General features: G+C 41.4%; 2 protein-coding genes across 4 annotated transcripts in view; one reads left to right on the forward strand and one right to left on the reverse strand.

Annotated features, from left to right (window-relative positions):
* LOC149523992 (uncharacterized) overlaps positions 1–20770 on the reverse strand; it is a 50199-nt gene extending 29429 nt beyond the window's left edge. Inside the window, exon 1 of the mRNA XM_089780123.1 lies at positions 20281–20770. The gene's annotated coding sequence lies outside the window, so the exon portion shown is untranslated. The remainder of the gene's footprint in view (positions 1–20280) is intronic.
* TET1 (tet methylcytosine dioxygenase 1) overlaps positions 1–26440 on the forward strand; it is a 142328-nt gene that overhangs the window by 3692 nt on the left and 112196 nt on the right. For all 3 annotated transcript variants that reach the window (XM_006125251.5, XM_006125252.5, XM_075934927.2), the window contains 2 exons: positions 10559–12356; positions 21028–21078. In XM_006125251.5, the coding sequence (XP_006125313.3) occupies positions 10689–12356; positions 21028–21078 (1719 nt within the window). In that variant the 5' untranslated portion in view covers positions 10559–10688. The remainder of the gene's footprint in view (positions 1–10558; positions 12357–21027; positions 21079–26440) is intronic.

Below are 26440 nucleotides of genomic sequence, written 5' to 3' on the forward strand. Positions count from 1 at the left end.
ATACAAATTTTAAAGTGATTTTATACCATTATTTATGAAGATTTCTTTGTTCTTATGGCACCAGCTAATGCACATATCTTCCAATCATTTTTTCATTCTGTTTAACTAAAATTGCGAAAGGCTTTTTATAGTCTTATTTTCATAACACTAACAAGTGTGCTTATCAGTCCCCTTCATTGTACATACTGTAAATTGTAGTTCAAGAGTTTAATCTTACAAAATGATAAATATCCTTGTGTCCAATTAAAGTCCTGCAGAATTAAAGGTGCTCAGAAGTTTGGAGGGTTAAGCCAGGAATCAAGCAGCCTTGCCTCACCAAGGATCTGATCCTACATGCTGCTTCACATGGTAGATCTTTGCATCTGGGCAGAACAGTTTTCAGGATAGGGGTCTAGTGTCTGATCTAGCATCTGCCAAAATGATTTTTGCCATGGATTTTATGGGAGAAAGACTGGTCTTCAGTGCATATTGCCCATAGTCCTTTATTCAGTGTGCACACAGTAAACGTCCATAAACAGTTTAATCAATTTCTGCAGTTACAACTATTAGAAATTTTAGGAACAAATTCAGATTTGGCTGTTTACACCAAGACTGGTATGTTCATGGAGAAAAATATGGGAAAAATTAAGATGTAATTATGTAAGTGGTGAAGCCTCATCTGGAATACTATGACATACTGGTCATCCATCTCAAACAGAATATTGCAGAATCTGAAGAGGTTCAAAGCAGAGTAATGAGTATAAGTAGACACACACAAAAATCAGAAGAGAACCTGAACAGATTGGGATTATTTATTTTAGGAAAAGAAACAAAGGGAAGACCTGATAATGAATAGGACTAAACAGAAGATCTTGATCTGCCTGTCACAAGAGCAGAGGACAGCCCATTAAATTAGAAGATAGCAAATTCAAAATTGATTGATTAAAAAGGAAAAACTTAATGTGAGACTCAATGCTAACACAAGTCTTGGAAATGATATTAAAACCATATGCTTTGGGGCTTAGGTCAGTTGCTAACTGCTAGAAATTAGTTTGAGAGATAATGTGCAGGCTGATTTTTTTTTCCCCCCTACCCCAACCCCCCATCTGCCTATTGCAGAATTCTTGCATTTTCCTCTGAAGCATCTGGTGTTGGTCACTATTGGAGACAAAATACTGAGCTGGACATTGGGTTTGATCCAGAATGGCAACTCCTATATTTCTAAATCTGGTCTATAATACCATGTATCTGGACTTTTTTTTTAAAAGATAAGTTATATGAAAGTTTCTAAGGTTCTGTTTCCTGTCATACAAATCCCTGATTTCTAAAAATATACATATACAAACCAACAAGGAGTTGTTGCATCTCAGTGGATCTTTGTCCATAAAATCTTATGCCCAAATACATCTCTTTGTCTTCAAGGTGCCATAGGATTTGTTGTATAAACAAACATACTACTTCTAAAATACTCCAGTATAAAGAAAATAGTTATGTGGAGGATTTATTTTTATAATATATGAAGAATCAGAGTAAATTCAAAACTATTTAGCTTTGTCACAGCTTGCCAGTGATGTGGGACCAATTCCAGCAACTGCTGCTCAAAGTGAACTCCCATGGAACTCAATGGGAGTTTTGTCTAAGTAAGACTAGAAGAGTTAGCTCTTGGTTAGCTTTATAGCACTGTTATATTTGCATATGGGGCATTATTTAAATCAGTGGAATTGTTCTGCATTTACACCAGTAATAAGACAAGCAGACACTTGCAATTAGGGATGTGAAGGAGTAGCCTATCCAATAAGAAAATGCTTAGAGAGAGTTGACAAGCTTGTCGACTAGTCACTCTCCCCCTTTGCTGCCTTTATCAGAAAGCAGCAGTGGGGGGGGGGGGGGAAGGAGGAGGGAAGGAGGAATGGAGCAGGCACTTAAAATTGGCAGCACTGCGTGGAGCCTGGGGCCAGACCCCGGGCTCCTTGTGACACTGCTGCTTTGAAACGCCACCACGGGAGCCCAGAGTCAGGCTCCCCGTGATGTTTCAAAGCGGCAGCGCCACGTGCATCCCGGGATCATCTGAGGACTCCCCACTGACCTCAGGCTTCATGCAGCACTGTCACTTTGAAACACCGCTGTGGAAGCCCTGAGTAAGGCACCCCACGATGTTTCAAAGCTGCAGTGCTGTGTGGATCCTGAGATCAGTTGGGAGTCCCCGTTGACCCCTGGCTGGACACTTTGAAGCGCCGTCACAGGAGCCCAGAGTCAGGCTCCATGTGACATTTCTAGAATTGTTTCTACAGATCCCATATATTCCGATTGTAGTTCCTTCTGCTCAAATCTTTTACTGCTCCTGAAATGGAGACAATAGGACCCACTTGGTCTGTCTGCCAGGTGAGTCAGCAGAATAGCTTTGCATATCTATGCAAGGCCCTAAAACTGACAGTTTATTAGATCTGGACAATGACAAGTTATTGTAGATTGTTTTCCTGGTAGAAAAGTTTAGATGATGTAAAGTAACATTACTCTGCACTTGAGAGGTCTTGCCATCTACTCTTCATGAGACCGTTTTATCTGATGCAGAATAGTGATAGAAATGTAGCCGTGTTAGTCTGGTGTAGCTGAAACAAAATACTAAAATAATAAACCCTCTTGTTAGTCTTTAAAGTGCTACATAGTCCTGTATTTTGTTTTATCTGATGCACTGACTGAATTATCTCTAGCTCCTTGCTGGAAAAGGGAGAGTCAGTAACACAGTGCAAGTGTGAGATTAAAATAAGATCTTGTGTATAAAAAAAATCCTAATCTGGGTTTACTCATTACATCAGATTAATGTAAGTCCTGTTTACATATGTGACATCTGATAAGAAAGCAGAGAAATATGAATTTGTAAATATTTATTAATGGCAGCACCTCCGGGGCTATGTCTAGACTTCAGGCTTCTTTCGAAAGAGGCTCTTTCGAAAGATCGCGTCTAGACTGCAGGCGGATCTTTCGAAAGAGAAATCCGCTTTTTCGAAAGAGCACCCAGCGAGTCTGGATGCTCTCTTTCGAAGACGGCCTCTTTACATTGAAGAACGCCTTCTTTCGAAAGAGGAACTTTCGAAAGAAGGCGTTCTTCCTCGTAAATTGAGGTTTACCGCCATCGAAAGAAAAGCCGCGTTCTTTCGAAATAATTTCGAAAGAACGCGGCTTGAGTCTGGACGCAGGGGAAGTTTTTTCGGGAAAAGGCTACTTTTCCCGAAAAAACCCCTGAGTCTGGACACGGCCAGGGTTACAAACGTGAAAGTTATGAACTGACCAGTTAACCACAAACCTCATTTGGAACTCGAAGTATGCAATCAGGTAGCAGCAAAAACCTAAACAAAGCAAGTACCGAACAGTACTGTGTTAAATGTAAACAAACAAAAAAAAAGTTTAAAAAAAGACAAGGTAAATAAATTGTTTCTGTGCTTGTTTCATTAAAATTAAGATGATTAAAAGCAGCATTTTTCTTATGCATAATAAAGTTTCAAAACTGTATTAAGTCATATTCAATCATCAGCTTTTTGAAAGAACAACTATAACACTTTCTTCAGAACTACAAACATTTCAAAGTTACAACCAACCTCCATTCCTGAGAAGTTCATAACTGACTTCTACTGTATCACTATTGAAGCATTTGCTGAGTGAGTAGGATTCATCAGCACCTCCCTGGGTGTGGGCACTGGCTGCTAGCAGGGGGGCTAGGAGTGATCTGAGGAGTATGTGCCTGTTCCTTTCTCAGTGTTCTGATAGCACAAAGTGAGTGTTGGCAGTCCTAGTGGGACAGAAACTCCTAATTCCTTCCTCTCCTCCTGCATGAGAGTTAAAGTGGTGTTTTCATCTCCACTACTTATTTTTCCCCTTTCAGTCTGTCACTTCTTCATGTTACAAATTACAGGAGGAAAGGAAAAAAGTGTGTGTGGATTGTAGAGCTTGTGATTTTTTTTTTAAAATCTGTATCTGTGTTCTGTGTGTTAGAAAGGGTCATCCAGAACTTTTGTGTGCTTCCAAGTCCCTCTCTTGTTCAACCAACCTTCCATGTCCATAACCCTCCTTTTTTTTTGTACTCAAGCCATTCATTCTCCCTTTTTTTTGTCCTTCACAGTCCAGTCTTTGAGATGTTCCTCCTTTTCCAATCCATACTCTGCTTGTCCCAACATATTCAAACAATTCAAGTCCACTATTAATTAATCCTAGCTTGTTCTTGCCCACATAGACCACTTCTGTTCCCCAGTTCATCACTTTTTACTGACAGTCTGTTTGTGTTTTTCTTCCTTGCTCACGATTTTATCATCTTAACTCCTCCTTACACAGCATTTAATTCTCTGCTCCCTCTTAATATTTGTAATTCCACTATTACATCCCTGAATTCCCCCACACCAGCCCTCCCTTCTCACTATGTTCTCCTTCCCCTCCCAGCATTTAATAATTTCCCCCTCCCTACTTCACCATTTAATTCTTTCTCCACACCAAAACTCCAGTATTTAACTTTCTGTCTCCTACCCCCTACTATGGGCATTTAAAACATTTTAAAGTCACCTTTTACTTTTAAAATCTAATTTTCTTCCTTTGTTTGCCTTGAAGAAATAGGAGGGGCATGAGTCTCTTGGCTTTTTTCTCCTTCCTCAGCAAAGTCTTTGAAGAGAGAAACACATGGAAATCTTCCTGCCTTGGTCTCATGCAAAATGCTGGAGTCAGAGGCAGATTTACAATGAAACATACGGTGCCCTAGCACGGGGCCCTCCCAATGACATGGGGCCCCCAGAGCTAGGCAGTCCAGCACAGATCCAGCACCACCTCCCGCGCAAGGGGCAGCAGCTCTGTGTGTGTAGGGGGTGGGGGAGGGCAGAAAAGCAGGGAGGTTCATCTGCAGGCTGCAGCCTCAGGAGAGAGGGCAGGAGGCGGTGAACAGCACGAGCACAGGGTGGAAGGCTTCAGAGGAGCATGGGACAGCTGCAGAGCTGGTCAGAGAAAAGCAGCACTTTGAAGCTGGAAAGCTCCGCTTCTCTCTGGCTGCTGGCTATGTGGCTACCCAGGGCTCCTCTGAAGCCTTCCTGCCCATGTTTGTGCTGCTGGCCACCACCTGGTGAGTGGTGGCTGCCCACAGGCGAGGGGGAGAGCAGGCAGGGGATGGAGAGCCTGGGGCGCTCAGGTGGCCAATGGAACTGTGCCCCCCCTCATCTTTAGGTAGAGCACATGTGGGGGTCTGCCCATGTATCTGGGCCAGTCAGTCTAGGGCCACTGGAGTGCCTGAAGCTGTCCTCCGTAGCCATGGATATTATGATTGTTTTTTTTAATAAAGCACCCTTATCCAAATCTCTTTACAATAGTTAGCTAATGGTACAAACAAAATTTGGAAAGAGACCCTCAGCAATTTTCAAGTAGTCTGGGGGGGGGGGGGGGGGAGACTAAAAAACAAGCAAGGCACCTCACTTTTTTTCATTTACTTTTTATTACTTATAATCTAGAAGGAGGATGAAGAAAAAAGAATGAAAAATGGGAGGGGCAGAGAGTGAATGTTCTTTTTCTTGGCTGGGTCCCGGGAGGGGCAAAAAGGAAGCTGAGCATAGGGCCCCACTAACTCTAAATCTGCCGCTGGCTGAAGTGTTCAGCCTTAACTCTCTTGAAGTGGTGATTTGGGGTATGCTTGAATGAAAAACAGTAATCTCAGTTTCCCCACCACAGCAGCAGCTGCAGCAAAGGAGATAATCTGAGATCTTCACTCACCCCTCTAGCTGTGAAAAAGTTATTAACGGGATCCCTTCTCACATTCTACACTGGTGGGGGCAGGCCAGGGGAGATGCAGAGTTAGTCCAAAGTAGCTAACTGTAATACTCACAACCCTTTTAGAAAAACAAACAGCATGAATGTGTGTGTATGCGTGGACGTGTGGGGGGGAGGGGGGAGGGGGGGAGGAGGAGGAGGGAGAAGTTACTGTTTACTAAACATGCTGGGGTATCAGGCAGTCCCCTTCAATCTATCCAGCCAATTTTGATTGGTTGCTGAGGAAGAGGGAAAGCAATTAGTTAGGCTTTGTCTGTACTTCAACATTTTGCTGTATTATCTTTGCTATTATCATGAAAGCACCAATCCCATCTTTCTGTAGACACAAATATACCAGTAAAAGAATGCTTATTATACTAGTGGTAGAAATGTAGCCGTGTTAGTCTGGTGCAGCTGAAACAAAAAACAGGACTGTGTAGCACTTTAAAGACTAACAAGATGGTTTAATAGGTGATGAGCTTTCGTGGGCCAGACCCACTTCCTCAGATCAAATAGTAGAAGAAAATTGTCACAACCATATATACCAAAGGATACAATTAAAAAAAATGAACACATATGAAAAGGACAAATCAAATTTCAGAACAGAAGGGGGATGCAGGGATGGTTGTGACAATTTTTTTCCACTATTTGATCTGAGGAAGTGGGTCTGGCCCACGAAAGCTCATCACCTATTAAACCATCTTGTTAGTCTTTAAAGTGCTACATAGTCCTGTTTTTTGTTTCTATTATACTAGTGAAACTGCAACTAGATTGGGGCTTGTACTAGTATACTTATATCAATATACAGGCAGTCCCCGGGTTACGTACAAGATAGGGACTGTAGGTTTGTTCTTAAGTTGAATCTGTATGTAAGTCGGAACTGGCATCCAGATTCAGCCGCTGCTGAAACTGATCAGTTTCAACAGCAGCTGAATCTGGACGCCAGTTCCGACTTACATACAGATTCAACTTAAGAACCCCAGGCGTCCCCAAGTCAGCTGCTGCTGAAACTGATCAGCAGCTGATTCCAGGAAGCCCGGGGCAGAGCAACTCTGCCTCGGGCTTCCTGTAGTCAGCTGCTGGTCAGTTTCAGCAGCGGCTGACTTGGGGACGCCTGGAGCAGAGCAGCTCGGGTGCTGCTGGGTTGGTCCAGTAGCGCGGCCGCTCCTCGGCGCTACTGGACCAACCCAGCAGCACCCCAGCTGCTCTGCCCCAGGTGTCCTGATTCAGCCGCTGCTGAAACTGATCAGCAGTGGCTGAATCAGGATTCCTGGGGCAGAGCAGCTGGGGTGCTGCCCGGTTGGTCCAGTAGCGCCAAGGAGCGGTGCTGCGGGACCAACCGGCAGCGCCCCACCTGCTCTACCACAGGCCCCGGGCTTTGCTCCACGTCTCCCTGGTCTGCTGGGGGGGGGCACTAGCTGCGTCCCCCCCCCCCCCCCAGCAGACCAGGGAGACGCGGAGCAAAGCGGCGGAGGACCCGGGCCGGACCGCGGCGCTTCCAGATCAGCGCCGCGGTCTGGCCCGGGTCCTCCGCGGCTTTGCTCAGCGTCTCCCTGGTCTGCTGGCTCCCCCAGCAGACCAGGGAGAGGGGGAGCAGCTTTTCTCGCCCCGGAGGAGGCGGGCGGCGGGACCAGGTGTCCCGCCGCTCCAGTCCTCCGTGGCGAGAAAATCCCCGTTCGTAACTGTGGATCCGACATAAGTCGGATCCGTGTAACTCGGGTACTGCCTGTAAAGGAGAGTCATTACCTACATAACTATGCTGGTAAAGTTTCTGAATACAGACCAGTCCTTAGAAGGGGGTAAATAATAATAAAATACTTCTTCCTCCGAAGATGGAAAAAATACTTCTTTCTTTATAGCTTTCCCTATAAACTTGTAAGAGGATCAAACTCTGTTGTGCTGGCCAGTCTAAGTTGACTGTTAATCTTGTAATTTCCATACTTTAAGTTATATAAATGAGGATCTCAAACTTTTCAAAGTCTGGAATACTTTTTAATACGCAACTACAGACTGCATTTGTGGAAGAATGTTCATACTTTTTCAATGTCTTTAATGTGAGATTCACAAAATTTTGAAAAATGTAGTCACTTCCTGCTCTGCTTTTATCTCTCCCTCTTTTTCTGTGTCCCCCTATGATCCTCTGAAAAAGTTCCTGTGCTGCCTAGTACCCTCCTCATAGGTCTTCAGAGCCCTCCCATTCATTGGATAGTCAGGGCAGCTATCTTGAGTCCCGTACTTTTTATGTACCATTCTAAGAACTATGTGACACTTATTTAGAACTTGTAGTAATTGTGAATGTTTCTTTATAAGGGCAGAGTTGAACATATTTGGTTGCTGTTCATTGGGATGTTTCTGTTTAATAGTCTATTTTCATTAACTAAATGCTAAGGTTGGTGTTACTTAAACAGAGCTGCCCTTACCTTGTAATTTCCACAATATTTAGTTGAGATTCTTTTTTATCGGTTTAAAGTAGGGCTGCCAACCAATTAAAAAAATCAGTCATGATTAATCATAATATTATTTGCACTCTTAAATAATAAAATGCCATTTATTTAAAAATATTTGGATGTTCTGTATTCTTTCAAATGTGTATTTCAATGACAACTCAAAACAAAGTGTACAGTATTTTTATTTTTTACAAATATTTGCACTGTAAAAAGATAAGAAATAGCATTTCAATTATTTTCATACAAGTACTATAGTGCAATCTCTTTATCATGACAGTGAAATTTACAAATGTAGATTTTTGTTTTTTACATAACTGCATTCAAAAATAAAATAATGTAAAACTTGAAAGCCTACAAGTCCACTCAGTCCTAGTTCTTGTTCCTCCTTTTAGAGGAGTTTTCTCTTACAGATGGGGTAAGATTTTTTTTTTTTTAATCTTACAAAGTATTCTGCAGATGGGAGGGGTGTGATTGCGCAAGAGAAGGGTGAATTTTTGATGCTGCTCCTTTTGGGTTGGGTTTCTGAGCTTGCTAGGCTTGTCTCCTGTCTTGCAATGTGTAGTGCTCAGTTGTATCTATTCACAACACCATGCAGAATAAGGGCCTACGTGGATGGTGAAGGACTGCATATCTTCTCTAAAGCACTGAACACCTTTATAAAGTGCCATCCACTCAGTAGTTGCAAAATATACCAAGGGTTAGTATCTAAAAACTTTGTAGTATCTATAGTCCTAATAGTTCATTATCATTTGGAATATTAGAGATCAAAACTTAGATGGAAAATGCATGAAATTACAAAGTTTGATAGGTGCCATGACATGAAATGGCTGCATAACTCTGAAAAATAAATATTGTGGGTTTTTTTTTTTTAAAGAAAGCCAAAGAGAGGAAAAACATTCACTACACTGTGTTTTAAAACACTGGGTCTCAACCTGTAGTTTATGGACCTCCAGGATCTGAGGACTATGTCAAGGGGGGTGTAAAAGACATAAACAGAAAACTGAACAGAATGCAATTATCTATGCAGACAGTAGGTTTCCAATAGAGGCCAAACCTCAATTTGAAGTTTTTCAGGGGTCTGCAAATGAAAAATGGTTGAGAGAACCACTGTTTTAAAATACAGGTATGTATAAATTTTTTAATATAAGAGGATGAAACATCACAAATACATTGTTTTAAATGTAAAAATATAGATGGATATACTATTTATTCCACTAGCAATTATAATCTGAAAATAAGGCTTGCGTTTATTACAGAAAATTTGATTAGGAGTTCCTTAAACTTAAAAAGCAGGATACACTTTACATTGCATACTAGAAGATTTATCCAGCGTTAAGTGAGTTAAGGACCCAAGCAACTTTTGTTTTTTGGAAAATAACATAAAATGAAAACATACATGCTTCATGTAAATTGTTGCTCTGGGGTGTATGCAGGCTGCTCAGCCCTCTCTCACCTCAACAGTCTGAGGCTGGATGAGAAGTGCCTCTCTATGGCTGCTACAGCAGGCACATCTTGGGGAGGGGTACATGTCCTCCAACTGGGACAGGTCTAGGTTCCTCTGCTACCCCCTGAACTCCCCAGCGAGAGTGAGGAATGCAGCAAACTGTACACTTTCCCCTCACTCCCTGATGAAGGGGAACAGCCAGCAATGTCTCCATACAAATCTAGGACCCATCCCACCCTCCTTAAAGGGCACCTGTGGGGTGGTAGGCTCGGGACTGGATCAGTTCCGGACCAGAGTTTTCTGAAGCAATCCCATTCCAGGCATATCCCATTGTCTTGGAAGAACCAACCCTTCTGTTGATTTAAGTTATGAAGAGGAAGCTGCATACTGAATTTGATGGTCCTTGCTCTTGCCATTTAGGAAGAGTTTTTGATCAAATATACAGAGTCTGCCCCGTGTTGCTTGAGTTCTTCAGGGCAGGGTGGTGGTGGTATGAGAGGTGCAGGGGCTTAGGGATGGAGGTGGGGGTTAGGGCAGAGGGTTGGGGATGCCGGGGTGTGCAGGAGTCTGGGTTGGGGGTGAGATGGGCAGGTGTGGAGAGTGCAGGAGTCATGGCAGTGGATTGGGAGGAGAGGGGGCTCAAGGCAGGGGCAGGAGGTGGCCACCAGCTTCTACTGAGGCCCATGCCAGGGCCAATGCAGCCTGTCTACTGGCTTCTCCCTGGGGTTGGGGAGGCTATGCTCTCCGCCAACCAACTTTTCCCCAGGTCAAAATCTCAATATTAGATAAAACTTGAATATTTCTATTTTGGTGTCAGCGTTTTAAATATTTAGCTTTAACTGAAATTTTTATATAATATACAGACTTATATGATTGATTACAAATTTTACCTTTAAACTTTTTTTTATTTCAGATTCAACTCTGTATTCTGACAGAGAACAGCAAGCAATAAGCGTATGCAATTTTCTTTTGAAGTGAAAAATTCCTTCAAGAGCTCATGATTTTTTCCACCACTCCTTTTACATATCAGCTACTTGATAGACATGGCTCACCACACCAGACCTCCCAGATTAGTCAAAAAAGAAGACTTAGACAAAAGGAAATCTAGTGAAGGCAAAAAGAAATCTAGCCAAGTAAAAACAAAAGCCAAGAAGACTTCCAAAAAGACTGTGAGTTCTGGAAAATGCAAGCAATCAATGCAAGAAAAAAACGATATGAAGAAAAAGCAACAAGAAAAGAAAACACCTTTGAGCTCATCAGTTAGATTTCTCAGGAGTAGTGCAACTAGAGCCTTATCTGGAACATCTTGGGTAAATATAGAGAAAACAGATAATATTCTCTTTCCTAACCAGGATTCTTTAAACCTTAATAGCTTTACAATGTCTCTTCGGAGCAGGAGCAGATCATTCCCTCATAAACTGTCCCAAACTGCAGTAATTATAAAACCCAAGAAAGTTATAGCACAGAAAAGATTAGAAAAAAGGGACAAGTATGAAGAAGAAACCCTTACAGTATTGGAAGAAAAAAAAGCTGAAGCTGATGAAAGGGTTTTGGAAAAAGATTCAGCACAAAATGAATGTACACTTCTCAACATTCTGTGTGATACAGACATTGATCCCTCCATTAAATGTGATGATCGTCAAGATAAAATAGGGATACCTAAATCAACTATCTCCACTTTAAGGAGCCACAGTCCAGAAGTGTTGAAGGCATGTAAGTGTGAAGCACCGCCCTGTGGGTGGACATCAAGTAAAATCAACACAGGTAGCTCAGATGAAAGCGTTGCTCCGTATTCTGAGCTTGTTCCTGAACCTTCTCATTCTGACTCTAGCATCATCTCTGAATTAAATGCAAAAGGCCATTTAGAAGATCCAGTTGCAGAATCTCATGTAAAAATGAACTTAGATTTGAAGCCTGCTAATAAAGAATCCGATTCAAATTCTGACTCATTAGTTACCACTAAATCAAATTTAATAGAAGACTTAGAAGATTTGGGCTCATTTGTTGGATCCCACATAAAAACTGACTTGGATTTGGTGCCTGATAACAACGAACCTGACTCAAATTCTGACTTGAACTGTAAAAGAGATGATTCAAAATCTGACACAGAAAATGTAGTGTCTGTTTGTGAACCAGTTAATCGTGCAGTGCAGCAGCCTGTTAAATACACTGGAACAGAAACTTTAGTTCTGGACTCAGATTATGTCCCTATTTCATCATCAAACACAGAAAAAAACACAGTAGCATTAGTCTCTAGAACAACTACGGTCTTCCAAGAAAATTCTGCACATTGCTCTGAAGGCTCTACTTCCTCAAACATAGGAAGCTCCACTCTTATCTCTGTCAGTGGTAAAAATGTACATTCACCATCTGATTCAAAATTGCAGCATAAGGATTCTTCATCACAATCAGGAAGTATTGGAATAAACTTGAACTCCGATCAGGACAGCAGGAGCAATAGCATCGGTCCAATAGAGCCATCCTCCATTACAAATTCAGTTTACAGTTACCCTCTTTCATATTCATCTTTGCTCCCTATGTTAGAAAAAAAGAAACGGAGACGGTGTGGGGTATGCGAACCATGTCTGCGGAAAACAAATTGTGAGGAATGCAGCTGTTGCAGGAAACGCAAAACTAGTCACCGGATATGTAAAAAGAGGAAATGTGAAGAATTGAAAAAGCCACCACCACCAATAATGCTACCTTTTGAGGTAAGCAAGAAACAGAAACTATACCTTCATAAGATCTGAGATCCATCTGTAAAATGTTTAAAATAGTTAATGTACATTTGGACAAAATATTGGATAACATTTAACCATAACAATTGAATATATTGTTCCAGTTAAAAGTGAGCTAGTAGTGCTATGGTTCATATTACATGCATTCATATAATTAGAGGTGGAAATAACTTTTAGTATGCTGCAGAACTGGTTGCTTTGGCCAATGTGGAAAAGTAGACCAAAGACAGGTAATCAGAGGCCAGAGGGAGCAATGAATATGTAAGTGGAGGTCTAAGGGGGGGAAGGGAAGGGATGGGCAGGATCATCCTTCATCACTCTGAAATACTAGGTGCAAATGCCTGGATTTTAGGCAGAGGGTTGCTTGCTATGTGTTAGGAATTCTACAAAAACTTGGTATTACGTAATATACCAACAAGAACACAAAAAAACCCAAGGTTTCATATTCTAATTGTTTTCTCCCTCTCAATTTCTCCTCCTTTCTAATTGCTTGTCCAATTGTTTCTTGCATTTCACTCATTCCTGGTTACTTAGCCAGGGCCAGGTATACACTAGACCTGGAAGGTTGGCTTAAGGTACACAACTCCAGTACGTAAAAGTCGTAGCTGGAATCAGCTTACTTTAAGTCGAGCATGGCACTGTCTTCACAGAGGGAGGCTGATGGGAGCAAATGCTCTTGTTCAAGGTTTCCTCTAAGCTGCACGGTAGCACGGCCTCACAGCTGCTTAATGAGCCCCGCCCAGCCAGGGGCTCTGGGCTCCTTACACAATGCTACCTGGCTGGGATGGGGGCACTTTTCCCATGGCTACTGCAGCAGTTCCCTGCTGAGGGCAGTTCCTCAGGGAGCTGCTGCTGTAGCTAATGAAGAAGTGTTCCGCCCCCAGCCAGGCAGTGCTGTGTGAGGAGCCCTGAGCGCCTGTCTGGGCGGGGCTCATTAAGCAGCTGCGGGGCCATGCTACCACACAGTTTAAGGGGAACTTTGCTCCTGTTGGTTTCTCTTACTCCTTGCAACGATGAGGAGTACAGGCAGTCCCCGACTTACGCGGATCCGACTTATGTCGGATCCGCACTTACGAACGGGGCTTTCTCGCCCCTGAGGTCGAGGTAGCGGATTGCTACCTGCGAGCTCCGGGGCGAGAGAGCCCCATTCGTAAGCTGCTCTGGTGCCCCTGGTCTGCTGGAGACCGTCTCCAGCAGACCAGGGGCACCGGGCGGGTTTCCGCACTTCTGAGGCTTTGCCAGAGCAAAGCCTCAGAAGCGCGGGAACCCGCCGCTGCTGCCGCTTCAGTCCAGGTGCCTGTGGTCTGCTGGGGACGGTCCAGCGCTGGAATCAGCGCTGATCAGTTTCAGCAGCAGCTGACTTGGGGAAGCTTGGGGTTCTTAAGTTGAATCTGTATGTAAGTCAGAACTGGCGGTCAGTTTCAGCAGCGGCTGAATCTGGACGCCAGTTCCGACTTACATACAGATTCAACTTAAGAACAAACCTACAGTCCCTATCTTGTACGTAACCCGGGGACTGCCTGTACAGGAGCTGCCCTCCGTGGTTGATTTATAGGTTTTAAGTAGACTCGCTAAATTGAGTGCCGAAGAGTGATCCTCTGGCACAGCGAGTGAAGATATGCCCCAGGTCTACTTCATCCTGCCCATGTAATCTTTCTTTCCCCTATTTCCTCTGTGGTCTGTCTTACTCATTCCAGTTCCTCAAGCTTCCTTAAAGCCTTCTACTATTTCTGAAGCTCTCAATGTCTTTGCATTTTTCCTCTCTTCTGTCTTCTACCCATTACCATCCTGTCCTGATCAGCTGATCCCACCACTAGAGCCCTGCATGGATACAAATATTGTATTTGGATCCAATCTGTGATCTGCAAAAATGATACATGGATATTTGTGGTTTTGTAAGGCTCTATCTACCTCCATCTCCTTTGTACCTCCTAAGTAGAGTTTATACAAAATAAGCTTTTAATTTTGGAAAGAAATGTAAAAAAATCAATTTTTTCACGATTTTTTTTTATGTTTCAACAAAAATTCTAAAAAATGTATTGTTTTGGTAGGGAAAAATCCCACCTTTCATTTATTTCTTCTCCATGTAGAAAAGAAGGAAAACATAAAAAGTCAAAGACAATTACATCTCCAGACCAGATTTTCAGATCCTACTAAGGTCCCTTTGGGCTGCTGGAATGATGTGCACTGGCTTTTAAACTAACCCTGAATGGAAAATTGAGGATCCTTTTGATGCAAAATGCTTTGTTGGTGTAAATTTGGCGCAGATGACTTTATGCCACAGTACTCCTTCCATCTCTGGTGTAGGGCAAGGAAAGGATACTTGCAGTCTTTCTTGGGCTGTAGCATAGTTCCTAGAGACCTGCTCTAGTTGGTGTTAAGTTTAAAGCAGGCCAGAAGTTACTCAACTTGTGGTGGGGGGCCAATTCCACCTCTGGCCAGCCCTGAAGTTGGAAGAGACAGAAGGGTAGGGCAAAGCCAGTTTTGACTCTTCTGTCAAGCATGATTTCAGAACAGAGTTTTGGGAAAGCTTCTATTTTATGTCTCCATTTCATAACCTGCAAGATTTACAGACACCTCACTTCTATGTCTTCAGAGTAGGCAAGTGGCCAGTGGATGAATGTGATGAGTAATTTATTTATTTTATATATAGATTGTTGGGATGGGGGATAAAAATATTAAATAGCTGGACTCAGAGTTTACAGTGAATCAGGTTAATATATGTGTGTCACATGACCCCTTTTAAGAACTTTAAAAAGGAATAAACAAGTTGAGGAAAGGAGAGAAATTTAGAGTTTGATTTGAAGATCAAAATAACAAGCCATTGAGAAGGCTAGAGTATGGGGAAAACTTGCTGATTCCTACAGCAAAAGAGTAATATAGGAACAATATTGTGCTCTTCCTTATGTTTAATGAATATGGACTGAGGAAGGCCTAACAGAGAACACTGCAGGAGATGAGATAGTTTGATTAAGACATGAAAAAGGATTTCAGCAGAGACAGGTTCAAGGAAGAGACAAATTCCAGCTTTTCTGTCAATCTTTTTTAACAGGATAAATGTGCTTTTCTTTTACTTTCTTCTGGCATAAACTGACCTTCTCTTTGTATTCCTGCTTTGCTTCTTCACCTTTTTTTTTTTTCTTTAAGCCCTCTCTTTGACGTGTTAATTATATCCCATTTCCCTTTATGTTCCTCTGCTCCAACAGTTTCATTTTCTGGTGTACTTTTAGAAAAAAGGGATATATTTTGTCATGTGCATATCCAGTTGTTTTAAAACTATAACCCAAAAGGCCTCCTCGCCTCTTCAAGTAGATGGCAAGAAATACTTTTCACCTTGTAAAGTTTCAGAAGACTGAGATGAGCAAGATATGTACCCATGACCTCTGAGAACACCACTGGATATTTTCTTGTAAAAATATATTTTGAATGACTCTTGCTTTGAATATTTGTAAACAGCAAACCCTGCCGTAAAACAAAACTGAGAAACAAATACATTTATCTTTTATTATAAATAGCTGGCAGGGTTTAGGAGTGTAGTTTAGAGGTGCTGAGTCACAAGGTGGGAGTGGGGTGGGGAGAGGAAGCAGTATCTTGCAATGTTCAAAAGTTACTTTTGAGATAAAGTAGAAGTGTTAGCACCTCAGAAGGGAATCCTTGGTTGACAAAAAGTTTAAGGCTGTTTAGAGAGTAGGTTTTCTTTTTCAAGTAGAAGGATATGGGAAAAAGCCTTTAGGATTCTGACCATGATGTAGGGGAAAAAATGGTTTACTGAAATGAGCCTGATTCCCTTCTTTAGATAGCTGATTCTGAGGAGTCTGAAGTCTGTCTCTGGTATTTATTGGTGGAATAGTAGTTTTTTGAGGTGATTCACTAGGGAGTGTGGAAATAGCTGTTCTCATTCTTAAACTACATTTTATAAGATTTTTTTTTCCCCTCAAAAGAGATTCTACCTTCTAGTTTGAATTGGATAGAGTGCTAGAATTACATTCTAACATGCACGCTGAAGTCTGGGAAAGTCTTCATGTGGAATGATTTCAGGCTATGCCTTGGACAATACAAAACTGGGGGTTGTTGTCATTGCTTAGTGCAAAGAAATGAAGATTCTTAAGATCTTATATGGGATTTACCTTTTGAAGACAAGAATCTGTGACTGAGGTCTAGAACAAGTGCCATTATGCAAGCATACTCAACCCAGAGGGAATGAGTTGCAGGTTTGGAGCCAGTATTAGTTACTATTCTGTTACTTTAATTTACACATGATTGAGGTATAAGATTTGAAAACTATATTGAGTATGTATATATCACTTTGAAATAACATCCACATAAACTTTGAAGCATACTTTACACCTTGAGGATTTAATGGATTTTGCAGGGACCTGATTTCATGAAAATCAGATTAAAGCATTGTTCATAGATTCTGTGTGTAGCACAACTAGTTTTTATATAATACACTTCTGATGGATTCATGACATTTTGCTATGAGTTGGTAGTACAAAGGAAAGAATCTCATATATAGGATAAACAGTATATTTTTTTAATATTTTTAAAAAATGCACTAAGCTTTTAAGTGTTATATGTAACAAATCTCACACTGCATATAATATGAAAAGTGTTCTGATTATGCACCTTTTATTTTTGTCTTGTTTTCATTCTAATATGAATTTCTGTATTACTTCAGCATGTAGTATAGATATTTTAAGTTATTTCTCAGCTATCCTCTACCAGAACAGGTTGTTTTCATTCAGTAGTTTGTTTTCTTGCTGTTGAGTATTGATATATGCACATATGGGATTTAATAGGCAAATTTCAGCAGTGATGTAAGCTCAAGATCAGGGTGAAGTAGCAGAGCAACAAAACACTGTGGCTCTGTCTAGACTGCATCCCTTTTCCGGAAAAGGGATGCAAATTAGACATATCGCAATTGCAAATGAAGCGGGGATTTAAATCCCCCCCGCTTCATTAGCATAAAAATGGCTACCGCTTTTTTCCGGCTCGGAGCTTTGCCGGAAAAAAGCGCCAGTCTAGACGCGGATCTTATTCCTCATTTTAAGATTATTCCTCATTTTAAGAGGGATAAGGGATCATTCAGAAAAGGGTTTATTTTCCGAAAGATCCGCGTCTAGACTGGCGCTTTTTTCCGGCAAAGCTCCGAGCCGGAAAAAAGCGGCAGCCATTTTTATGCTAATGAAGCGGGGGGGATTTAAATCCCCGCTTCATTTGCAATTGCGATATGTCTAATTTGCATCCCTTTTACGGAAAAGGGATGCAGTCTAGACACAGCCTGCAACTTGCTTTGATTTGGCATTCAGTGTACCTGCAAAATAATTATAATTTATACTAGTTTGGTATTCTATGTGCTATTGAGTGTTGAAGATGAGGGGGTATTCATTAAAGAGAAGCTGTGAAGCTAATATATAATCATTTAAAAATATGATTAAAAATAATTTGTAAAATTGAACCTGCCCCTAACCCTCTGTGCCATTTTTTTCCATTAGAATTTTTTTTACATTAAATATATCTTCCCTTTTATGCTAAATATCCACACAAACAGGGGAAAGTGACCATATAAGGAAACCCTAAACTAGTACAGGTTGGACCTCCCTGGTGCAGCATCCTCAGGACTTGAGCTGTTCCAGACCAGAGAATTCGCTGGACCAGGGGAGGTCAGTGCTCCCCTGCTGGCTGCCCCACTCCTGAGTGCCTTTACTTGGGACTCCCCGCCCTGCCACTGGCCTCACTAATGCTGGCCTTTCACAGCTCCTCACCCTGTTTCCCCAGGGTGTCTCGAGTTCCAGGTAGGGACTGCTTGGCTTCCAGCCCCCCACCACAGGGTATTTCCTGGGGTTCCAAGCTGGGGTCACCTGGCCACTGCTGGTCCTGCTGCCGCCTGGGATTTCCCAATCAAGGCCGCCCGGCCACCCCACTCCTCTGCTCGGGCAGACCCCACTGATGCTGAGATTCTGGCCACCTGCCTCTGCCAGCCCTGCTTCAGCCTGAGGGCTCCCCAGCAGAGGTTGCCTGGTCACCTCAGCCCCTCTGCCACCGGGTGTTCCCAGGGTTCCTGGCCGGGACTCCCTGGCCAACTGGTTCTGCTAATGCTAGGAGTTCCCCGGCTGGGGCGGGAGCTTGCTAGACACCGCTTGGCCCCACTAATGCTAGGGGGTTCCCTGGCCAGGGTTGGGGCTCCCTGGCCACCTGGCCCCACTAACACCAGGGATTTCCTGGCTGGGGCAGGGACTCCTCACCTGCCACCTGGCCCAGCCGGGGCTCCCCAACTCCTGTGTTGCTCCTGCCTCTGAGGCCCTGTCAGACCACCGATTCTGCTGGACCAGAGACTCCCAGATTTGGTATGTTCACCCTGTACACTAAGAACTCTCAAATGTGCATATCTAACAAACCAGGCAAAAAATAGAATATTTCTTTTTTCTCCCCCAACCAGAATAATCACACACTATCATCTTTTTTTTTAACTGATGAAAGATGGTTCTGCTTAACCTTACACTATATACATTGTTTCTTTTTACACTTGCAAATAAATGTGATTCCTTGAATTAAAAAGTGAAGAAGTGGCTCTAAACAAATTTAAAAAAATACATTTTTGCTCTTTATAAATTGTATGTGATTTATCTAAACCAGCTGTACTTTAACAGAACATTAAACTTGAATATTTTGTGTTACCCAATCCTAAATCTTATCATCTTCAATATAATACCTTTGCAAAACAAATGTAGGGTTTAAGTAGCCAATATGCAATAAATAAATGGCAACAGTACCTCTAATGTAACTGATGCATTTAGCAAATCTCTTTACACCTGTAGTTGCCTAATTTACACCCACAATCAAGTATGTAGTTAGATATACTTAACGTGTGTGTGTGTGTGTGTGTGTGTGTGTGTGTGATTGAATTGCATGTGCAAAATGGGGGCAGTTCTCATCTGCAACTGCTATCAGATATGAGATTCCTTTTTATTTCCAGGGGCTGTGGGGCATGTACAGCCAATTTTGTGGCTTAGCCACATTTACTGAAAACTCTTTAGTGAAGTTTTAAACAAGCAGTAATTGTAAATATAAAAAAAAAACCCAGCAACAAATGGTCTGGTAGCACTTTATAGACTAACGAAACATGTAAATGTATCATGAGCTTTTGTGGGCGCAGCCCACTTCTTCCACTCATCTGAGGAAGCAGGTTGTGCCCACGAAAGCTCATGATACCATCTACATGTTTTGTTAGTCTATAACACGCTTCCAGACCATTTGCTGTTTTTTTCCTGTAACAGACTAAGTGGGCTACCCCCTGACGCTTCTGTAAATATCAAGCTTGGCCTGTTGAGATCTGGTCTGCTCCAAGGTCCTGTGCAATCCATCTTAGTCTTTTCCAGATATCAGTGGGTGTGGGATCTAAGTCCTAGTTTAGTTGCAATTCATGATTCTCTTGTATTAAAGACAAATCAGATTTCTGTTAAGTCTAACGAGAGAGGTGAGCAGGGAAGGGCAAATCTACTCTCTGCCAACTGCCCAGGTGTTGCTACGATCCCCGTGGAAACGTGCTTCTTAGAGTACTTAATGGAGCAAGGGAGGGTTTTCGGTCCCTAGATCGCGTATTGAATAAAAGCTGATGCGCTCTGGGGGGAGGGGGCGTGCGTGGGGCCCGCGCTGCCCTGGCGGGCTGATCCCAAACTCCCAGGGCACGATCCCTCAGCGGGGTCCGGGGCAGGGGTGTTAGAGGAGCGCGCGTCCCCCCTCGCCCTGGCACCAGCGGACGTTTACTGACAGCCTTCAACGCGCCTGCTGCGCGGACGGGGGCCTGTCCAGTCTGGGGCCGCGGCCCCCCATCACCTCCGCCTCCTCAGTGTCGCTAATACGTAGCCTTGCCTTATAGAGTCAAACGGCGCCCTACCTTGTCTGGGAGGAGCGGGGGGGTGGGGGCAAGGCGCTGCTTCTGCCCCGGCAGCGGTAGGAGCATGGCCAGGCCGCGCCGCCGCCTGGCTCCCCTCACGCCGAGCGAGCCTTGTCTCCCCCTCAGCCGCGTCGCTGCGCCGAGGAAGCAAGCGCAGCCTCTCCCGCGCGCGCCGCGAGGGGCCGGATCCGCCGCCGCGAATCCATGTCGCAGCTTGTGCCTGCCCTGTGCGCTCTGCGCCGAGTAGAGCCCACATAGGAGACCCTTTGTTTAGGAAGGGCTAGGCAGGGAAGCTCAGGTTTGGAGCGGCTGGCCTCGCCTTGCCATTGGTTGGGCCCTTTCTGGAGCTCTTTTTGCGAGAGGCATGCCCAGCACGTCCCCAGCGTTGGCAGGCAGGGGCTGCCGCCTTTAAACACCATGATGATAATACCCAAAAAGCAGCCTCAAGAAGTGCTACCCTGTAGAGGGTTCCTCTGCAGAAAGAAGCAAGATGGCCACCTCGTGGGTTTTTGCTGTGAAGAATGCGGAGCCTAATTAAGGCAGATGTGAAGTGGGGGAGAGGGTCTTTCCCTGCTACGTTTTTATAGCACAGCTTTTTGTTTTGGTTGCAGTGACTTAACAGTGTAACGTCTCCATCCGTTCAAGTGCTGCATATAAAGCATATGGGTATTTACAGTATTAGAGTTTTCTAATAAAATTTGGGATTTTTTAAGTTAAATCTTATTCTGCAATTTAATATTTTTTTAGGTGCTAACTGAAAACAAAAGGCCTCAGAGGAGAAAACAAAGAGTTTTAAAGGTAACCAATCATTGCTTTAATAATACTTCCCTCATCTTCCTCCTCCCCATTTTAAACCGTATTTTATTGTCACTTGGAATAGAAAGTCAAACACTGCTGGAAATCTGCTCTTTCCAGATTTTCCGAGTATTAGCTCATTTGAAACGTGTAGACGATTATCTTTTTCTGTCTGTACAGTATATTATGTACATGTTTGAAGCTTTCTGCACAAGTCCTGCAGGCTGCAAAGCTTATCTTCTGCCAATATGTTGAAGATTAATTCAAATGTCATACATGAATTAATATTTATATACTTAGAGTAAAAGTTGATTGGGTTCTTTTCAGCATATATGTCTTGTGGGAGCTGACATTTTAAAAATGTGAATTCAGAACTATATCATTACCAAAAATTTACATTTATGCAGGAATTCTTTTATTTTAAAACTGCAAAATAACTGAAAAGGCTAGTAAATTGTATACTGTAAATGAAAGTACCTGAAATAAACATGCTATTTTTTTCTTCTACAAGGTACAGTTGTGTGAAAATTATTATTTATTTATTTATTTATTTAAACATTGTTTCCCCATTCATACATTTTCAAAAGCTTTGGGACATAAGGAATTGGTAAAAGTATAGTACAGTAAAATTTAATTTTATAAATTTGAATGTTTTAAAATTAAAATTTCACCTATTTCACTTGCTGGTCAATAAATGTTTTACAAGCACTGTAACTTTTATAAAGGAATTATTTAATATAGCATTAAATAAAATGCTAAGATTAAGGGAAGAACAGTTTTTTAATTGTATTTGACTTGCAAATGTGTCTAACCTCAGGGGTCTGTTTTAACGTGGAAGCAGTTGAATGTGCATTTTAAAACACCTCTTGTATCTTTTATAACAGTAATTGTTGTGGTACAATAGCAGTAAAAGCTCTACCTTCCATTCATTAAATGGATTAGTCCATTATGGAACTAACACGTTTAATTAAATCATAATTATGTGCTAATTTTTCATTTTAATAATAGTTTTTGTAGCACAACACATATTCAGAATTATAACTTGATTTCATTGTAGAAAATATCTGATGGGAAAATGTAGTGTGATTTCCTCCTCTCTTTTCCCCCTCCCCCTTGGTGACAGTGATGCTTTTCCAGAAATTAATTGTTATTCAGTTCTGTAATAGTTGGCATGACAAGTTACATCAATGTAGTCAAAGTGAAAAAAGAACAGAAGTCTGGTCTCTGTCAGAGGCAGACACTGTGCTTGATCTTAGCCTATATTGTACAGTATTGAATATCTGCCCAGGGTAGGGCTTCACAGTGTGTTTAAGATTTTATCTCATGTCCATTTGTCTTTCTGATTTGGTGGCAGGTTGCTATCTAGCTTGATGCTGTCTGTGTTGGCCCCCTTTTTTTTATCAATTTATGCACAGTTTTTCATGCTTGATTGTTAATGGAAAATTTCAATTGTTGATAGTTTGAGGAGATATTTTCATGTATACTATCAAGTTGGGCATTGGACTGGAAAGTTCATTTCTGCTTTGACCTCTCCTCTGCTTGGTTGTATAATTATTTCTCACTGGTTTCATACTGTACTTCGTCTTCTAGTTTTCACATCTGGTGCATGGTATCTGGATTTGTTATTAATTTATGTCAAATAGTGTGTTTGTGTGTGTGTGTGCCATTTTCTAAAAGTAATGGATATTGTTTTTTCACTATATGTACTATAAAACTAGAGTCTCTTTTTATCAGCTGCAATAAACTTTCCAAAAATGAAATATACATAATTTATAGTCAAAATGCATGGATATTTTAGAAACCTGATACTCTGATGTAGTAGGATTTTTTTGTGACTCTCCCTTTTCAGTTGATGGCACGTGAAATGCCATAATACTTATTGAATTATAGCACCAAGTTTTTATTTAATGATTAAAGCAGATTTATTAATCTAGCAAGTGACACTTAAAATTAAATAATAATCTACTAGCATTTTAAGGAGTTTCCTTGCATTCTGACTGTACTAGTAATGTAAACTTCCTTTAAAGGAGAATTTGTAGCTCTCGTTGTTCTAAGGAAGAATATTATAGTTTGTGTCTTAATTTTTCTTAGCTATTAATGAAATGTAAGTATACTTATATGTATGTTTAATGAAAATATGGATTAATCAATTAAATCATCTTTCAGATTAAAATTGTTGAGACTACCACTTTCTTAATGACAATCCCTTACCTGGTAGAAAATAGGAAAATAATAAACATTAACCTCACATAAGGGAGATACATATTGTTACACTACTGTAGAATTTTGTTTACTTTGATGATGAATTTGCTAGCTTTCTATCTTACTGCTACCATTTTGTTATCCTATAAAGAAGGGATGGGGAACCTAAAACCGGGGGGGGGGGTAATGTGGCCCCCGGCTTGCCTGGATCTGGCCCCCAAAGCTCAGGCCTCCCACCCACCATTGGGGAGCCCATGCTGGCACTCCATCCCCCTGCTGCTTCCCAGCAGGGCTGGAGCACACAAAATCTAGTCTGGGCCTCCCAAAGCTCTGGTGTGTTAAGGGAATGTGGGAGGTGCCTTTCTCCTTTTCAGTCATGGGCCACATCGATGAGGATTTGAGTTGTGTGGATTTGTTTTGGAGTTTGTTTGTGTTTTTTGTTTTGTTTTGTTTCTTGCTTGTGTGTGGCCCCGCAACTGATTTTTCTGTGTTACAGTGGCCCCCAACCCAAAAAAGATATTGAGTCATTTCAAAATTTAATAGTTTTAGATTTTTTTTTTCACGAATCTGTATAATGTGACTCTAAATTCTAGGAAACAAACATTTGAAGGCAAAAGTAATATGCAGTTGTAGAAACAGCTGTTTAAAACCAAAGAGAGGGTATGTACAATTTCCTGGGAAAACATTGCATGATATGTTCCTACTGAAGTAAATACTTTTTAAATTTTATTTCTGGTATGTAAATACAAAACCTGTGCAAGATGACCTGATACTCCTTTAGGTATCTGGTACTTGTCATTGAGGCACTCATTTACATTTTCAACAAATAAAGGAGAGAGTCTGTTCTTTTTTCTTGTACCTATTTAATGGTATTTCTCACTCACTTTAAAAAACCCTATTCCACAGCAAGGAAATGTTTACAGTCCAATTTAGTAAAATTAATGCACAGATCAGAAAAAACAAACACAGAATATGGCATCATGTTGTCAGAGAGAACTGCTATTATCAGTACTGATAAAAGTGGAACAGTCAGGAACCCACCCACAGAACTACAGCTGATGAAGAAATATACAGCATATGCTCACGTCACGAGGTTCTACAATGCCAAGGGTTTCCTTTTGAATGGCCGCAGAAGCTTTTTAACACTGATGGAGATGATAAAGGGAGAGGCTGAGAGAGGAACCCAGAATTCATACAAGAGTCAACAGTAATATAAACATTGCTAAGTGAGTATTACAACTACATGCATGTACTTTGTGATTGGGTTTGTTCGCATATTTCATAAGCACCCTAAGTATATTACATGTGCACCAGAAAAAAGAGAACCAGTGATTGCCAAACTCTGTAAAGTCAGTTCAGTCTAAGCCAGGGCTACTTAACTTTGGAAACCCCTGGGGCTACAATGATACTTACAGCACATGCCTTGAGGGCTGCAACTTAAGTGTGGTTGCATGTACATGCAAATATATATGCAAATAGCTTCTTTCATATGGACGGGCATGAATACAAAGCACTTCCCACCATGTCCCAGCGCTCCTGGTACGTCCTTCCTGGGGACTAGAAACGCTAACACCCTGTACCCTTCTGTTCCAGCCAGCCCGTCCGCTTGTGTCTTTCAGTGCTCGCCCCACCTGGGAGGCGCTTTGCCGTTGTGAAGCGTGTTCCTAGTGGAGGCCATGTTCAAAGGATCCCACCTGCGGACCGCATTTTGAGCCCCACGTAAATCTGAACCACACCTATACAAAGTCACATTACAATGATCAATGCAAACATATTTATATAAAATAGTTCATTGCTTCCCTATGCATGCACATGTCCCTGTGTATCTACACGGAACCACTTTTCAAACATGAAGGAAAACGGTAAGATGACAAGGTTTCTGTTAGCCTTGGTCACAGTGCAATTTTAGCTATGTTGCCTTAAAGCCTGTATGATTCACTTTTCTGAGATATAAATGTTAACAGAAGACAAGAAAAGCAGCTGCTAGTGAATGTGATCATGCTTTTAGTGATCTTGGATTGAACTGGTCTTAAGCCATTTATTCCAACCTGTGATATGTTTTTAATGAAGAATGTCTGCTAGCATATGGATCTGGGAGTAATTCATTTTTATTACTTTTTTAAAGATATCAACAACTTGATGGATGGAGTTCCACTGAAATGGAATCTTACAGAGGAGGAAGAATAGACTGGTGCTACACATGCTTAACATAATATCATGTAGAAAATAACTATCGCGTGTTTTTAAAGGATCCTCAATCTAAAATTCAGAAAATTAAAAAAGATTAGTGTAATTTGTACTTATTCCTGCCTTTAAATCTTTCCAACAGGTTTTTTTTTTCTTTTGTTTTTAAAAAAAGGCCTCTGTTTTTATTTTATGAATGGCATACATAAATAGGGAAAAGAACAATTGGGCATGTAAGACAAAGGAGCAAAGCTAAGAACATACAAAGTGCTTTAAAATGCACAAACTAAACAAATGGGGAGAGGAAAAATTTCCATTTATAGTAAACACATTCATTTTTAAGTTGATGGTGTTCTGTAATATCATTGGTGAATTCCTCTCCCCCGCCAGTTATGCTGAGGCTATTCAATTGAAAGCAGTGGGATTGTATTGCTATAACTCATGTCTTGATCCTGCCAGTACACAAACGTGAGCAATTTTATATATATGAACAGACCAACTGAACCATAAACACAGATCCCATTTACTTCATTGGTATTTTGCAAAGGCACAGATGTCCACTATACCAGGTCATGTTGCAGGGCTAGAGCTGCAAATGTTACATGATTTTAGAAGAATAAAAATTCTTAAATATTCTTCTGAAATTTCATAGAAAGTGTTTTTCGTGAGTCTGAAATGGAATTTCTTCAGTATTAAATAAAAAGTAAGATAATTTGCTGAAAGGAAGTTCACAAAAATGTATGTACAGTAATGGGGAAAGGTCAAAGTTTAATTCACGATTCATGTATCATTAGAAAGTCCTAATAAAATTATTTTACAAAATAAACTTCAACTTTTTAACCCAAACAATTGTATTGTTAATCTTGTCTGCTCTCATTATTGAAAGTTTAATTTAAAAAGATTGGTTTTCTTATACTTGTATAATTTATGTATTAAGCTTTTAAACTTTCTAGCCAAATGAGGTACAATTTTTTGTATA

The sequence above is a fragment of the Pelodiscus sinensis genome, chromosome 8, assembly GCF_052426305.1.
Source record: "Pelodiscus sinensis isolate ZL-2025 chromosome 8, ASM5242630v1, whole genome shotgun sequence".
Lineage (NCBI taxonomy): Eukaryota > Metazoa > Chordata > Testudines > Trionychidae > Pelodiscus > Pelodiscus sinensis.